The sequence below is a fragment of the Asterias amurensis genome, chromosome 5 (genome assembly GCF_032118995.1).
Source record: "Asterias amurensis chromosome 5, ASM3211899v1".
In the NCBI taxonomy this organism is placed as follows: domain Eukaryota; kingdom Metazoa; phylum Echinodermata; class Asteroidea; order Forcipulatida; family Asteriidae; genus Asterias; species Asterias amurensis.
In genome coordinates this window covers 23,248,937-23,265,117 of record NC_092652.1, presented here as the reverse complement: position 1 = coordinate 23,265,117, position 16,181 = coordinate 23,248,937, and the positions used below count along the sequence as shown (strand labels likewise).

The 16,181-nt window shown below is 36.7% G+C and overlaps 1 protein-coding gene across 1 annotated transcript in view; it reads right to left on the bottom strand.

The window, feature by feature from the left end:
• Positions 1-13,738, bottom strand: part of LOC139937468 (uncharacterized) — a 42,315-nt gene extending 28,577 nt beyond the window's left edge. Inside the window, exons 1-2 of the mRNA XM_071932617.1 lie at positions 13,356-13,738; positions 8,056-8,159 (exon numbers count right to left, since the gene is read on the bottom strand). Of these exons, the coding sequence (XP_071788718.1) occupies positions 8,056-8,142 (87 nt within the window). The 5' untranslated portion in view covers positions 8,143-8,159; positions 13,356-13,738. The remainder of the gene's footprint in view (positions 1-8,055; positions 8,160-13,355) is intronic.
• Positions 13,739-16,181: the final 2,443 nt, after the last annotated feature.

Sequence of the window (16,181 nt, the reverse complement as noted above, 5' to 3'; positions counted from 1 at the left end):
TTCAGAGACAATGTTGAACACGTGCAGGACGTTCCTATTTGTATTGGTTTGATCAACGCTATTGACCCCCTAGTGTAATTTGTGGTGTCTTCAAATGCTATTTCCGCGATGTTGGAAAGGGTCTTCCTAGACTGATTAGTCGTATTGTGAGATTTCCTTTAAGTAAGTTTTCAGATTGAAACTGTTATGCCGTTTTCCGTGTGGTGGCAGGTTCATTACTCTATCTATTATTTCGCGACTACAGTAAGAACGATCCCGTTTTGTCTTTCAGTATCGTGTTACGTCAAGGAAGTGTTTTTTATGCTAAATAAAGCAAAGATGAGCAAACTGTACTATGATTGAGAAATTATACAAAATGTTAATGCACCTTTAGAAATTATATTCGACAAAACCCATCCTTTATTGAGGGGCAGAAGTGCAATGGTCGTAATCGATGAATGGTTAACAGTGTTATGTACTGGGGTCCATTAGTTTACTTCAAAATTGTGAAATGGGATTTGAGGCATTGCATTGTTAGGTACCATTATACATAGTTTGCGGTATTGTGCGTATCTTTTTGCCAGGTAGGTTATGTTCTTTTGTGAACTTGTTTTGCTATTCCACTAACGCGGAGAAATTTCAGAATTCGGGAGACTTATCGGTTCTGGAAAGGAACTGTCCGGCTTATACTACCTGGGCGGAAGTTAGAAAATAGGCTACAACTTTAGCTTTAGTGGATCAAGGGGACTTCTCGTTATTCATTTCGCTACCGCAGAGTGATTTCTTAATGGTCTTAACGTTTCGACTAGCTTGCTCTTGTCATATCCATTGTGATATTTAACCCCCCCCCCCCCCAAAAAAAAAAAAAAAAAAAAATACCAGAAGAAGTAGAACAACAAAAACAACCACAAAAACGAAAACAGCGACAACAATATTTACATCCCTTTTGTTGTTATTATTATTGTAATTTGTTATTTATTTTTGATGATTGAATACCTGCATACACTTAAAAGACACAACGCTTTTTAGATCTTTTAAACAAGTGCTACCCATAGCGCGTTTCCCTTCTGTCTGCCAACACAAGCTACCCTAAAAATATTAGTGTAATTTGTTGTCATACAATTACGCCCACAGGGTTTTAAGCTAATGTGGTGTGTGTCGATGGTAATCTTTAAACCAAATCCCGCCTAATTAATTTCGGAGCAAACATTTGGCAATTTCTTAACATCTCTTAAAATTTGAATCAATTTATTGATCTGTGTCCGGTTAGTAATTGTATTCAAAACGTAATTAAATCAAACGAAATATTATGTTGATTTCAATTTTTAATAAGCAAATAATTAAATAAATGGCTACCGATATACTACTTTATATGTTTAACTACTCGGCTTTAAAGACACTGGACACTATTGGTAATTGTCAAACTCTAGTCTTCACAGTTGGTGTATCTCAACACATGCATTAAATAACAAACCTGTGAAAATTTGAGTTCAATCGGTCGTTGAAGTTGCGAGATAATAATGAAAGAAGAAAAAAAATCACCCAAATTGTGTGCTTTCATATGCTTCAATCGGTCGTTGAAGATGCGAGATAATAATGAAAGAAAAAAAAAACTGTCACCCAAATTGTGTGCTTTCAGATGCTTGATTTCGAGACCTCAAATTCTAAAAACATGAGGTCTCAAAATCAAACTCGTGGAAAATTATACTTCTTTTTCAAAAACTACATTACTTCTGAGCGAGCCGTTTCTCACAATGTTTTATGCCATCAACCTCTCCCTATTACTCTTTACCAAGAAAGGTTTTATACTAATAATAATGTTAAGTAATTACCAATAGTGCCTTTAAACGATGATACGTGTCAAACCCAAATTCCCTTTTCAATATTTGATATAAAACATGTAAAATGTTTTGATTCTTGCCAAAAATAAAATTGAGGGTGGGGAAGTCAAAAACAAAACTAGTAAGCAAAAATGCTACCTTAGCTCAAGCATGTTGCTAGGTGGTTGTTTCGATTTTGCTTAATATGACAGTAAAATTAATCTAATATTGGATATTGAACATTTTCATTACGTAGGTATTATTAAGCGAATTATACGAACGTGAATGTACAGCGAATAATATACGACCGTGAATGTACGATGTCCAATATCCAAAAAGCAGTATTGATGTTCGCTGAATAAACCAATGTGAATATCCAATGTCCACATTGAATACCCCGTGTCAGAAGGCTCGACACGGTTCGACTTTTGAAATCAGAACAAACCCAACAATGGTATGTTTGTTTCCTTGATTGTTGAGGTGTTGGGTTGTTCGATTATTCATCTTTTTGTTGTTTCTTTTGCTTTTTTAAAGGCAGTGGACACTATTGGTAATTACTCAAAACAATTATCAGCGTAAAACCTAGTTTGGTAACGAGTAATTGGGAGCTGATATAAAACATTGTGAGAAACGGCTCCCTCTGAAGTGACAGAGTTTTCGAGAAAGAAGTAATTTCCACGAATTTGATTTCGAGACCTCAAGTTTAGAATTTGAGGTCTCAAAATCAAGCATCTGAAAGCACACAACATCGTGCGACATAGGTGTTTTTTTCTTTCATAGTTATCTCGCAACTCCGACGACCAATTGAGCAGGTTTGTTATTTTATGCATATGTTCAGATACACCATGTGAGAAGACTGGTCTTTGACAATTACCAACAGTGTCAACTGTCTGTAAGATTTCAAAATCAAATTTAATCAAAAGGTTAGCGGTTGTCATGCGGTACCGGTAAGCAACGCGTCTCGTCGGTATAATGGCTGACTTGATGAGTAACTAAACCCATTGTTTTGACATTAATGACTTCGTGTAATTTCACGTTATATATTGCGGGCAGGCTCAATAGGGTTAACGTACTATACCGAACTATCATAATGCGCAATTATACGGAAACTATTGCGGTAACCTTTTTTTTGCTTAGGTGCCAGAAAATGTTACCGTAATAATTTCAGTTACCGTAATAATTACACAATTGTTGTATATCTACCACAAAAACACATCGCATAAATCATGTGTTTTTTGGGGGGGGTTTTTTTTGGGGGGGCAACGTAGTATACATTGTTTAAAAAGGCATCCGTATTTTTTTTCCGTAAATACTGGATTTTTATTTATTTGCTTATTATTATATGTTATGGTATTTATTTAATAATGTACCCCCCCAAAAAAAAAAAAAACAAACAAACAAACAAACAACAGGGTATCTCAAATCATGGTATCTTAATAACAAACTGAACAATGACATGAAAACGACATGGGTGTTTGAACGATATCTCAAAGCCCGCCAGTATGAAAGGGAAATGGTCCTCCAATTTTCTGAATCTATAGTTTTGATAACTGCGAAAAAGAAATGTACTTATCTAGTCTTCCAACCTGCTATAAGCACTTGACTCTGATTCTGCTATTCTTTTTTATTTAATAATTTTTTGTCAAGAATGAAGTGAAACTAATTTCCCCAAGATTCACCACAAAAAAAAGACCATTCCTCCTCAGAAATGTTGAAACAACCCGAAGGCCGAATAAATTTATGTAAACTAATTATCATAAAAGCTACTCACTACACGAGCGATACAAGTGAAGACGAGTAGATTACGACTGGTCGAAAAGTCGAGATTAAACAGACGGCTATTGCATGTACCAACACCAAAACAGACGGCTGTTCTCGGAGCCAACAGTTTTTTGTTTTGTTTTTTTAGTGTTTTTTGTGTGGTTGTTTTGGTGACTGGACAAGAGAACAGGGACCAATTTATTGAAATAAAAAAAATATAATTAAAGAATAAAGTAATAAAACAATATTAGACAAATGCAAGTTAACTGGATGAAAATTCAGTTAAACTCTAAAGGAGGATAAAGTCAATACTGGGTCTAGTCTGTAATTAACACTTAATTATAAAACATTGTTTGCACTTTCGGTTCCAACAATATTGACTTCCTCTATTCAATTATCCACAATTATCTGCGGCCTCTGAATTCCCCCTCGTTGGTTCTGTGTGTGTAATTCGTCTGCCATTAAGTAAACGTGACTGGCTCTTGACGTGTGGACCTTTTTTTAATTGTGTTCTGTATTATATAGGATTTGGAAAGTAGTGTTGTGTCTTCCCTCCTTGATTTGTTATATCATGTCTTTTCTATCAGCACAATAGTTGGAATGAAGTTCCAAACAGATCATTGAGCACTTATTTAGTGAAAGCCCTGTAAAAGTACGCCATTTATTTTTTATTTTTTTTTGTATCACAAACTTCAAATTCTAAACTTGAGGTCTCGAAATCAAATTCGTGGAAAACTACTTCTTTCTCAAAAACTACGTCCCTTCAGAGGGAGCCGTTTATCACAATGTTTTATAACATCAACCTCTCCCCATTACTCGTTACCAGGTAAGGTTTTATGCTAAAAAATATTTTGAGTAATTACCAATAGTGTCCACTGCCTCTAATATGAGAAAAGAGAAAAAGAATTGAATTTGAACATGTAACCTCTGGCGTGCTGTCGTTCTACTTGCTAGGCTATATGGCAGTTAGGGCACGGGTTCAAAATCCGCTCCTGTCACGATTTCTTAGTTCAGCCAACAAACTAATACAATTTACCCATTCAGATTCCCTATTTTACAACATATTTGTTTGATGTACTTTGTTTTATTTATTAAAGCCAGTGGACACTATTGGTAAAATGGCAAAGACCAGTCTTCTCAACATGTGCATAAAATAACAAAACTGTGAAAATTTGAGCTCGATTGGTCATCGGAGTTGTGAGATAATAATGAAAGAAAAAAACACCCTAGTCACACGAAGTTGTGTGCGTTCAGATGGTTGATTTCGAGACCTCAAATTCTAAACTTGAGGTCTCAAAATCAAATTCGTGGAAAATTACTTCTTCCTCGAAAACTACTCCACTTCAGAGGGAGCCGTTTCTCACAATGTTTTATACTATCAACCTCTCCCCATTACTCGTTACCAGGTAAGGTTTTATGCTGATAATTATTTTGAGTAGTTACCAATAGTGTCCACTGCCTTTAATTTGCTTCTTTACATGTAGTTATGCTGAACAATAATTCACCGCTGTGAAAAAAATACAAAATGTCAAACAAGAGTCAAGCTGGCAATAAAGTCGAACCCGTTAGACAGAATTAGACCCAGTTTGTTCATAATGACAATAAACAATGTATTAAGATAAAGAAATCATTACAATCAATAGATCTGTACAGTGATGCAAGTGTGTGTGGAATTTCAACACACGTAAATAGGGTATTAATTAACCCCCAACTATTTTTCTAAACTATTTCCCAAGAACGTTATGCCAAAGCCTATCTTGCTACAATTTTTAGGGCAGAGCAAATCATTGGGGGATCCTTGTTAATTTCTAGCATGCTTGTAAATGTTTTAACAAAATGTACCTTATGTGAAAGGACGTACACTTTTGTATTATCCCAAGGTCCCTTGTTAAATCTTGTTAAACCTTGCTATATTTGTCGCATGTCTGGACATGTGTTAAAATCCTTTGCTATAAATGTAGAAGACGTGCACAAATAAAGTCTCAAATTCTGCCCTTCTTTCAAGATGGCACCCAGACTTCCTCTCAAACGACACTGATTAAGATCTGCAACCTCTCGCCATATAGAACGGTCATAAGCCTAACCCATATCTGATTTCAAACCCCATAAAGTATTGTAGCTTGCAATGCTTCCAACCAATTCGGTACAATGTATGTTTACTACGACTGGAATTCCGAAGGCTCTGGCCAACCTAATTAGTAGAATACCCATGGTATAGACATAGCAATTCGGTCATAGATTGGCATCATGCTGCCTTGCGCAACTTTATGAAAAATTCTTCTTGACTAATGAGGACGGTTTTACGATAACAAAGCTTTGAAGTTTGAATTTAGCAAATGGATTGCGCTACTCACCGGGATAAATGAAGGGGTGGGTTCGGCTCCCGCCCAATTTAAACAAGATTAAACAGGTAAAAAACACTCCATCCACTTTGCCGAAGATATTTATAAGAAATTCGTCCCGTCAGTTTATCAAAGAAAATTGTATATTGAATTCAAGCACACGCATTTCCGCTCAACCTGAGAGTAACTACAAGCAAAATTTTTTACAAAACATTAGATTCAAAACCCAACTGTGTGAGACGTAAAAGAAGAGTGTCTAAGATGTTCTTTGTTGCGAAATGCTTCTCAGGAACACATGGGAGTTGTTTTTTCTGGGACACGCACAATTGGATTTTTGATATTTCTCAGTAAACATCACCACGAATCATGACGAATTTTACGCCAAATTTGTTTCGTTAGTGTTCAATCGTAGCGCACAATGTGTTTTTGCCATTAAAGGAACACGTTGCCTTGGATCGGTCGAGTTGGTCTTTGAAAAGCGTTTGTAACCGTTTTTTATAAAATGCATATGGGTAGAAAGATGTTGTAAAAGTAGAATACAATGATCCACACAAACATGCCTCGAAATTGGGTGGTTTTCCTTTTACCTCGTCGACTAACACGTCGGCCATTTATGGGGGTCAAAATTTTGACTCCCATAAATGGCCGACCATGTTAGTTCGCACAGTAGAAGGAAAACCACGCAATTTCGAGGCAAACTTGTGTGGATCATTGTATTCTACTTTTATAACATCTTTCCAACCATATGCATTTTATAAAAAACGGTTACAAATGCTTTTGTTTTGACCAACTCGTCCGGTCCAAGGCAACGTGTTCCTTTAAAATTGAACATTAACTTTTGTTCATTGCAAAACACTGAACAGGCCTCAGCATCAAAACCTGAGCACATGCCTTTATAATACGATCTCAGTAAAGTACTCATTCATGTCCATTGACAATTTTTAGCCTTTCTAAACACAAACTGTCACTGACAAAAATTCCTTTAAAAGCATTCACCAAAATGGTGTAGTAATGCACTTAAATCATATGAACAATAACTGCCATTCAAAACGCGAGCACCCATATCCAATCAAGATAAATTGACGGTATTTTTTTCTTCTTCTGTGTGTTACTTCCTTGATTTGAGAATCATAGAACTGAAAATGTTTCCCCCTCCGCCCCGCAGTCAACCAAAATTCAATTAAGGACAAGTACCAATTGAATTGTGCGGAAAATCGAAACCCGTTTGCCCCCTCGGCGATTTTTTGATGCGGTGAGGTGCTTCAGTGTCCCCTCACCTCTACCGTGTGTGTCCCCCTCTTGCTACTGTTTCAGGGAGACTGTACAAGTCAAGAATGTTATCACTTTTTTTTTTTTTTTTTTTTGGGGGGGGGGGGGTGGCAATAATCGTGAGTGGTGCGCCAGCAACTCCAATATGTTCACATAATGTGGTGCGATATGAATATTCATTACGATTCTGGGTGCAGAAGTCATGAATGGTTTCACTTTTTTGGGGGGTAATATAATCGGTGTTTTGGCAACTCCATTATATATATTCACATAATGTGACTCGATATGAATATTCATTGCTATTGTGGCTGCAGAACTCAAGAGTATAAATGACTGTTTTTGTTTGCAACAAGCGTGGATGGTGTCCTTTCAGCAACTACATTATATTCACACGATATGATGCGATTGTTGGTGCAAGGGTGATACCACTGTTTTTGTCGGCAATAATCGTGAATGGTATGTTCACAGCAATTCCATTATATTCACATGATATGACGCCATATGAATATTCATTGCGACTGGCCGTCTTGATTGATTCGTAAAGTAGGTACAACTGCATTTATTAATCAAACGAAGGTAAAGGTTTGTATATTATACAAATCAACATTGGAAGTTTGATTTGTAGACGACATCTACACAAATTGGGCAATAGTATTCCAAACTGCTTTTGTCATGACGGCAACTTCATAAATAAGAATGGAGTAAGTAGGCCTACGTTTCGCGGTGACACCACGTACAAAATCTCTTCTATAGTGGGTAGTATTGGCTCTGAAAAGAGCCAGTTTCCGCTAGTCGTTTCGGTCAGTATGCTCAGACCGTCTGCTGTAGAAAACAAGAATTATATACCGCATTGAAAAGGGTGAGTATAACACCAGAGCACTTACCAGGAATCTTCCATAGGGCGATGCCAGTGCCGTAGCCGCCAGTACGCATAGCAAGATGAACCAGCTTTTTAACCCACACGAATTCATTGTGTAATCCTCGGATCCTGTAAAATAGAGCCGGAACATTTTAAAATTACAATTTATTATGTACAGGGGCATATGTATCCCCAGGCTGTCTCCCTTAGAAGGGGGTAAAACACCACCTTAACTGAATCAAAGAAACCCTGTTCAAAAACTGACAATATAATTTGCCAAATGCCATTTTCCAAATTAAATTATTATGTTTTAGCTAAAGTTGCACGGCGTATGGGTGCAGTGTGTTACGTCTTAAGGCTGTAGGAGAAGAGCGTAAAATATTAAGCCCTCGGGGAATACATCTACAACAAAAAAGGTGAGTGGTGTGAAGATTTAAGAATAAGTTGATCAGAACCAACTGAACTGGTTTATAAGAGAATCCAGCAAAAAGAGACATTAGTCGTTTAGTTATCGTTTTGACAAGGTATGTCAGCCAACAAAGCACGTGAAACACTTTTCCGAACGAGCAGCAAACAGAAATACACGATTTCATTACCGATAATATTTGAAATTCTAAATTGCAACGGCTCTTTGGTTTATAAGTAAAGGGAACTTAAAGTGTATCGACGAGTTCTTTAACATATATCATGCTCTTTCAAGCATAGAGAGTGGCTGCCTCCTGCAAGGAATAATAACCTTAGGAATTCCGACTCTTTGTCTAGTATTAGGTGCAGAACCAACCGATACAGGTCTAGCCCCATTCCCTACCTCACCAGTATTTTGAACATGTAACGCACTTTGGCAGGCCTCATATTTTTACCATCGATTTTATTCCCAGTTTTTTTCCTTTTTGCGTGTGTTTTGTTAGTGTGTTTTTTATGTGTTTGTTTGTCTGGTTGTTTGTTTGTTTGTTTGTTTGTTTGTTTGTTTGTTTGTTTGTTTGATTGTTTGTTTGATTGTTTGTTTGTTTGTTTGTTTGTTTGTTTGTTTGTTTGTTTGTCTGTCTGTCTGTCTGTCTGTCTGTTTGTCTGTCTGTCTGTCTGTCTGTCTGTCTGTCTGTTTGTTTGTTTGTTTGTTTTGTTTGTTTGTTTGTTTGTTTGTTTGTTTGTTTGTTTGTTTGTTTGTTTGTTTGTTTGTTTGTTTGTTTGTTTGTTTGTTTGTTTGTTTGTTTGTTTGTTTGTTTGTTTGTTTGTTTGTTTGTTTGTTTGTTTGTTTGTTTGTTTGTTTGCTTGCTTGCTTGCTTGCTTGCTTGCTTGCTTGCTTGTTTGTTTGTTTGTTTGTTGGGGGGTTGGTCTCAGTTGGGTTGTTAGTTTAGTGTGCTTGTTAAATATTTATTGCTTTTGTTTTATCTAATTTTAGTTCTCATAACGTCTCTTTTGACTATGCTCTTAATTTTTAAATTTTTCTTGTGTATAAATTTTCTCCTCTGTTTTTAAAAATTTTATATAAAAATGTAAATCTGTATTTTAATTCAGTCTCTGGACTGCGACAAGCAGATGTTTTTTACAATAAACCAGTTATAATATAATAATAATAATAATATATATAGAAGAGTTTGCAGTAACACCATGCAATAATAATATCTAAATGAGTTGGGGTGGTTCTGAAAAGAACCGTTGGATTAACTCGACGAGTTCTTTAACGGCCGTTTAAAACAGACAGGGTCGTTGCCGTGTGATAAAGGCCCGAGCCTATGCTTCCGTTACATTGCTTTACAAGAGAGTAGAATAAAGTGAAACAATTTTTGTGCTCGTTCGCAAAGCCCAAACGAAATGTGGTTCTCATATAATTGCTGACAATGAGTCAGAGGCCGACTGTATACCCGCCGTACAGCCTCAGTTTGGGTTGCATTGTCCAATCTTCCAGCCTCGCTTCCGTTACATTGCTTTAAAAGAGAGTGGGAGAAAGTAACACAATTATGTTCGTACGCAAATGCAGTAACGAATTGATGTTCTCATAATGACAATGAGTCAGAGGCTATATACCCGTACAGCCTCAGTTTGGGTTTGTCTTGAAGGCGAGTGACAAGATGGTCGCACCATCAGAAAAAGAAGAAACAATTTCACAACTCCACGTAGCCAATTCCCAAGTCCATTCAATCGTGTAACACACTTTCCCCCATCGAAGCTCTTTCCCCAAATAATGGCATGTGATTGCATTTTGTTATTCCAGAGGTGATGCTCGCGGCTGACTTTGAATACATGCAGTCTGGTACAGCCAATTCACACGTTGAGCGTTGACTGAAATATCTAGGGGGAGAGTTAGACACTGCCAAGGCCATGCCTTAATAAGCGAGGTTAACTTTACGGGTTGAGGTTGAATCCTGAGAGAGGTTTTAACGAAATCTGGGACCACCTACCTAATAAAGCCTTGCTGTCTGCTTAAAAAGCTTCATCGCAATTTTAGTAAGAAGGACGGACACCTTTAATGACTGTGATATAAGAGTTAATAATAATAATAATAATAAAAAAGATATTTATAAAGCGCCAAATTGCCAAATAAGGCCTCAAAGCGCTAGAAACAAAGGTAAAAAACATCGGTTGTATCATGGATGGTAACTCTTTTCAGCTTAGAAACATTTTTGGAGTTTGGGTTGGGGTTGATTTTGTTAATGTTACTTCCCGAAATTTAAGGTCCTGTTCTAAAAACGTCATCAAATGCTACGTGACAACACACTTAAGGTGCATACTTAAAAGGAACATATATTTTCCGGTGAAACTTTTTGTGTCTGTCTGAAAACACTTGAGTTCTTGTTATTATTATTTGTATTTTTCATTATGGTAATCTAGTCGGTCATTATTTTTCTTCTTTTGATGTTGCGCTAATTGTTTGGTAAAATAAAATCCTACCGGTAAGCTTTCAACATATCACATAAATGGTAACCCTATCCCCTACCACAACCCAATCCGTTTTCGCTGTCTCATTTGGTGCTAAAGAAGAGTCACATGCAGTGACCAGTAGGTCTATTACCTTGTGATTAAAGGTATGAAGGAATGATATCCAATTTGTTGTTTCATGTGAACGATCCGCATATTAATCTTCACGCAACAAACCATGTAAAAAAATATTTCCATTTTTAGTTTTCAGATGACGTGGTTGCATTTTTGACATAAAACATGCTCTGTATACTCACAAATTAATTCGCATATCAATACCGTCAATTAATTAATCATTAATTCGTATATCAATTGCGAAGTCGGAACGTTCTGTTGAACCTTTTGTTGTAAAAATCGCACGGCCGGAGATGTTTATTAACTTCGTTCAATTGAACAGTAGTTTACCACCTTTAGGGGCATTATCATTGAATGATATACACACATTAAATCAAACCAAATTTTAATTCAAAACCGACAACTTCGTTTTTGTAAGCGCCTGCATCAAAGAGAGCGAGCACCTCAGCAACAGTTGTTCGAGTATCAGGGGAAATAGCTGCGAAGAGCCACAAAGAACGGATTGAATGGCGAAAATCTATAGCAGGAAATATGTGCATCCTGGTGACGCTATTCCGTAGTGTGATGAGGTATAATGATTAATACATATTATTTTTAAATTGTTACCTTGTACTCTTTTATTCAGGCGTAAGAAAAAAAAATAATGAAGGATGGTGTAAGTGGGGAAGCAGCGACTGGGTTGGTTATTTTAAAATTTTAATTGGAATTTAATGAAATTTTTTCCGACTGGTGAGCCAATTGGGGGTGCGATTTAAGTGCTGGAGATCAAATTAATTTAAACTTGTGTTTTCATGCAGACGTTGGGAATAAATACAACAGCGATAAATATAATGTGATGCTTTCTTCAATATAAATTAATATAGCAAACGTTTACCCGACTAATGAAGCTGTTTTGGTACGAGTTGAGTGACATTTTGAAAATTACATTAAAAGTCTCCCATCATTTATTACTTATTAGAAAGTGTAGGTGTGAAAACAAATCACCGACCGACATACTTAAAAAAAAAAAAAAAAAAAAAAAAAAAAACATTTATTGTAATACATTTGTTTTGCAGTCTCGCCCAACATTATACACTGTCATGCCGGAAAACATTCCAAAAGTCTATGAAGAGTTGATCATTTGAAGAAAGAATTTATATTAGACTACTACTTTAGCTTATAGGATCGTAATTAACTGTACTACCGCGGAGTCAGTTCTTGGGTTTGGTCTCAACGTTTCGACTAGCTTGATCTAGTCATCGTAGCTTAAAGACACTGGACACTATTGGTTATGGTCAAAGACTAATGTTCTCACTTGGTGTATCTCAACATATACATCAAATAACAAACCTGTGAAAATTTGGGCTCATTGGTCGTCAAAGTTGCGAGATAATAATGAAAGAAAAAACACCCTTGTCACACGAAGTTGTGTGCGTTTAGATGGTTGATTTCGAGACCTCAAATTCTAAATCTGAGGTCTCGAAACCAAATTCGTGGAAAATTACTTCTTTCTCGAAAACTATGTCACTTCAGAGGGAGCAGTATCTCACAATGTTTTATACCATCAACCTCTCCCCATAACTCGTCACCAAGTAAGGTTTTATGCTAATAATTATTTTGAGTAATTACCAATAGTGTCCACTGCCTTTAACAAATTTTAGAGATCAAATGATGTATTTAATCGAATACTGCTAGTCTGGACGTATAACACCATTTTTGTTTTCAAAGCATCTTTTTGTTTTATTATGGGTTTTTTTTAAGAAGGTTTAAATACGACACGACAACGCTTTCGTTTTACAAAACAATTTTTTTGTAAAAATAAACGGGCAAAAAAAAAAACATTTTTGTATTTTTTTGAACGCATTATAGTCTGATTAAAGTTCGTTCCGATATAAATAATCTTTAAAATTAGTTTATGTACACAAAAACAAATACTATGATTATTAATAATATCGATGACTGAATTACATTGCACTAAAATGTGTGTTCAAGCATTCTAATCAAGCACAAAATCATGTTTTACAAAAACTGCGGACAATAATTTAGCGCTATAGTTTGTTTTCGCTTAATTATTTATCGTGCTAAATTTTCACCGAACAAATTGAACAATTTTCGACGATTTCTGTCCTCGAGAAACAACTTTTGAGCGAACGCTGTCTTCCGTAAACCATCGCTGGCGAATTTATTCAGCTCACCAAAAGCATCTTCAACATTTAGTGAAGCTAATACATAAGTTCTTATATGCTTTTGCAAACTAATGCACAATTTATAAGAAAATACAATTTATATAACGCACAGAAAGCTTAAACTATAAGCCAAACAAAATTAGAAAAAAAAAAAAAAATATGCACTTACCGTTACCCGTATAAATCACTTCTCCCCGGTATCCAGACTCTTAAAAAACACAAATGAACTTGAAAACCACTGAAAGGAAATCCCTTTCCAACTCAAAGAAAAATATATAAAAAATGTCTTGCTGTAGTATCAAGAACCGTTGTTTCCCGTCAGAGGCGCTTAGACGGAGCGTCGTAACAAAATGTTTGCCCGTTTATTTCATCAACACTTTAACAAGATAAGAGCGTTTCACAGGGTAACACCTTCATAAGACGTCTTGTGTCTTGTACATTCCCCTCCTCCTTCGGCTTGCTCGCTAACCACGCACCGCAGTCTTTTTCTCGTTTTGTCTTCTTCTTCTTCTTCTCCTACCTCCAGCTCAGCAGTGACACCAAAACTTCGGACTCAATGCGCTACTGACGTATATAGAGATCGAAACTGGCAATTGTAACTCGTGGACTGAACACTATTTGGCGTATCCCATTCGAGTTGCGAGACTTAGCTATTATACGCAGGCGTGTTTTCTGGATCACGCCTTTTTCTCCATCTTCTCGTAGACTTACGTCACGCTGTCAATTACACGCGACTGCTAGTTTGTGGGGAGGTTGGGAGAGGGGTGGGGGAAGTCTGCTTCATTCGGAAGTTGACGTATCTTTATGCTGTTGTCGAGTTGTTAGAAGACTAAACACCTACGTGGCTAATTCATTACCTTTGGGTGGATATCATTTAAATTAAGGATGTAATCCCTAAGGGGGTTGGAGACAATTTGTAAATAACCTTTTAGCGTGAGTGAGGGGAGGGTATCACTTTGAAGAGATGGATCCTGGGTTGATCAGACATGTCTCACTTCGTAACCAGAAGGTAAACCAGGTATCGGAACTATCGTTCGGCTTATGTGTATAAAGAGGTATGAAACAAGTTTTCTGCTGTTTGTCGTTGTTGGTTTGATAGGTGAGAATTGCAATAGAACCACGTATTCTCTTTGCAGAAGTGTTGGTTCTGAAGTCATTTGGGGCATCAAACGAAACGTTTTTTCATTGCTACCAATCGAGTTTTATATTAGCGCGTGGTTCATCAATCGGTTGTCTCCAAGTTGGCTGTCAAGTGTTTCCTCGCAAAATGCCCTCGCTCGTCAAATCCATTATACGCTTGAAATGTACTTATGATAGCTGATGTTGCATCGAAATAAGATATATTATTCATTCAATGAATATTTAAATTAATTGCGTTTAAGACCAAAAACATGAACTTCAAGTAACACACATTTGTGTACACTGTACATAATTATCTGATATAAAGGAGGGCGATATTTGTCTTCAGAGAGACTTAAAGATCACAAATCACTTACACATGTTTTGTCCAACATTATCAATGTTGTGCCCTATCTTTGTTTAGAAGAGAGATAACCATTACGTCGACACAAACAGATTATTATGTCCTCCGCGGTTGTAAATGCTGTACCTCATATTGGTTCAAATATATATAGGCCTATAATACACACTTCAGAAGTATTTTTCCCCAACCATCAGTGTTGTACATTATCTTGATTCAAAGACAGTAATCATTAACAAAATCAGTCATCTTCCCTGCAAGCTGTGCCGTGAAAGCTGTGCCTCACCCTAATAATTGTAAGTAATTACAATTCAGTTGCGACCCCTCCATTCCCACATCACTCTCGGCTATTCTTGAGATTTCACATTATATGGTTCTCTTATCGAGTCCACTGTACCATTTTCTCCTCTAGAAGATTGTTAGGAGCTTTTTATCTACAAGATAAGCTTTACATAAAGCTCCGCCCCCACCCCCCCCCCTCCTTCACCACTGCCGGTCAGCATCCCTGTCTCCAAAAGCACAATTAAAGTGCTGACTGGTCAAAGGAGACTGACTAATGTCAAAGCAAGCCTCGGTTTGATTCCTTCGAACAGTGTAGACATAAAATGGACGTGCCGCGAGAGCCCGTGCACTGATTTTACGGTGAATGTAGCAAGATGAGTTACAGATTATAGCAAGATGTCGTGGGCATCTAGACACGGTGCTTTCAGGGAATTAACCTAAAGTTGGCAACAATTAAACCCCAAGAGCTTTTTGTATGCCTTCGAGAAAGACTCTGTACAGTGTCTAAACGTCAGGACATTAAACTATTGTTTTGAATTTTTACTGTCTGTCTTTTTGTTTGGTAATAAACTGTTGTTTTGCTAATGCTTTTTTTCTCTCAGTTTACAACATACCTACTAGCCGTTGACAATCAAGCGTCTGCTAAACATTTGATTTTCCTCAAGCAGTGTATTTAATATAAATGTTAATTCGAGAAGAAAATACAATCAGTATCATTGCCGATGAAGAAATACGAAAAAGAAGAAGCGGAAAAATTGTGTTTAAACAAATGCACGGTATGTTTCTTTGGCAAGAATTTTGTTTGAATGTTTTGTCCCTTTCTTTAAACAATATACAGTATTTAAAGTTACCACAATGCTGTCAATTTTGTTTACAATGACACCGTGGTTGCAATATTATAGGCCACCAGGGGGGAATCGAAAAAGCTTTCGCGACCTTGATGAAAATATAACAAGGCAATCTGTTCGGAACAATACACAGCTTGTAGACTAACTCACGTGCTGTATGAAATAAGGGGTAGACTAAAAAGTGTTTAACTTTAACTATCGTTTTGGTAATTTCATGTTAAACAGAAGATATTTTGCAATTTAAATCTTCTTCATAACAAAGGATCAAAACAAAACAAAACAACATGAAATAACTTGAAGGAAATGCAATAAAGGAAAGATTTTGAGGGGCATGAAAATAACTTAGTTTACGTGGTTGACCCCCCCCCCCCTTCAAATTCTTGTT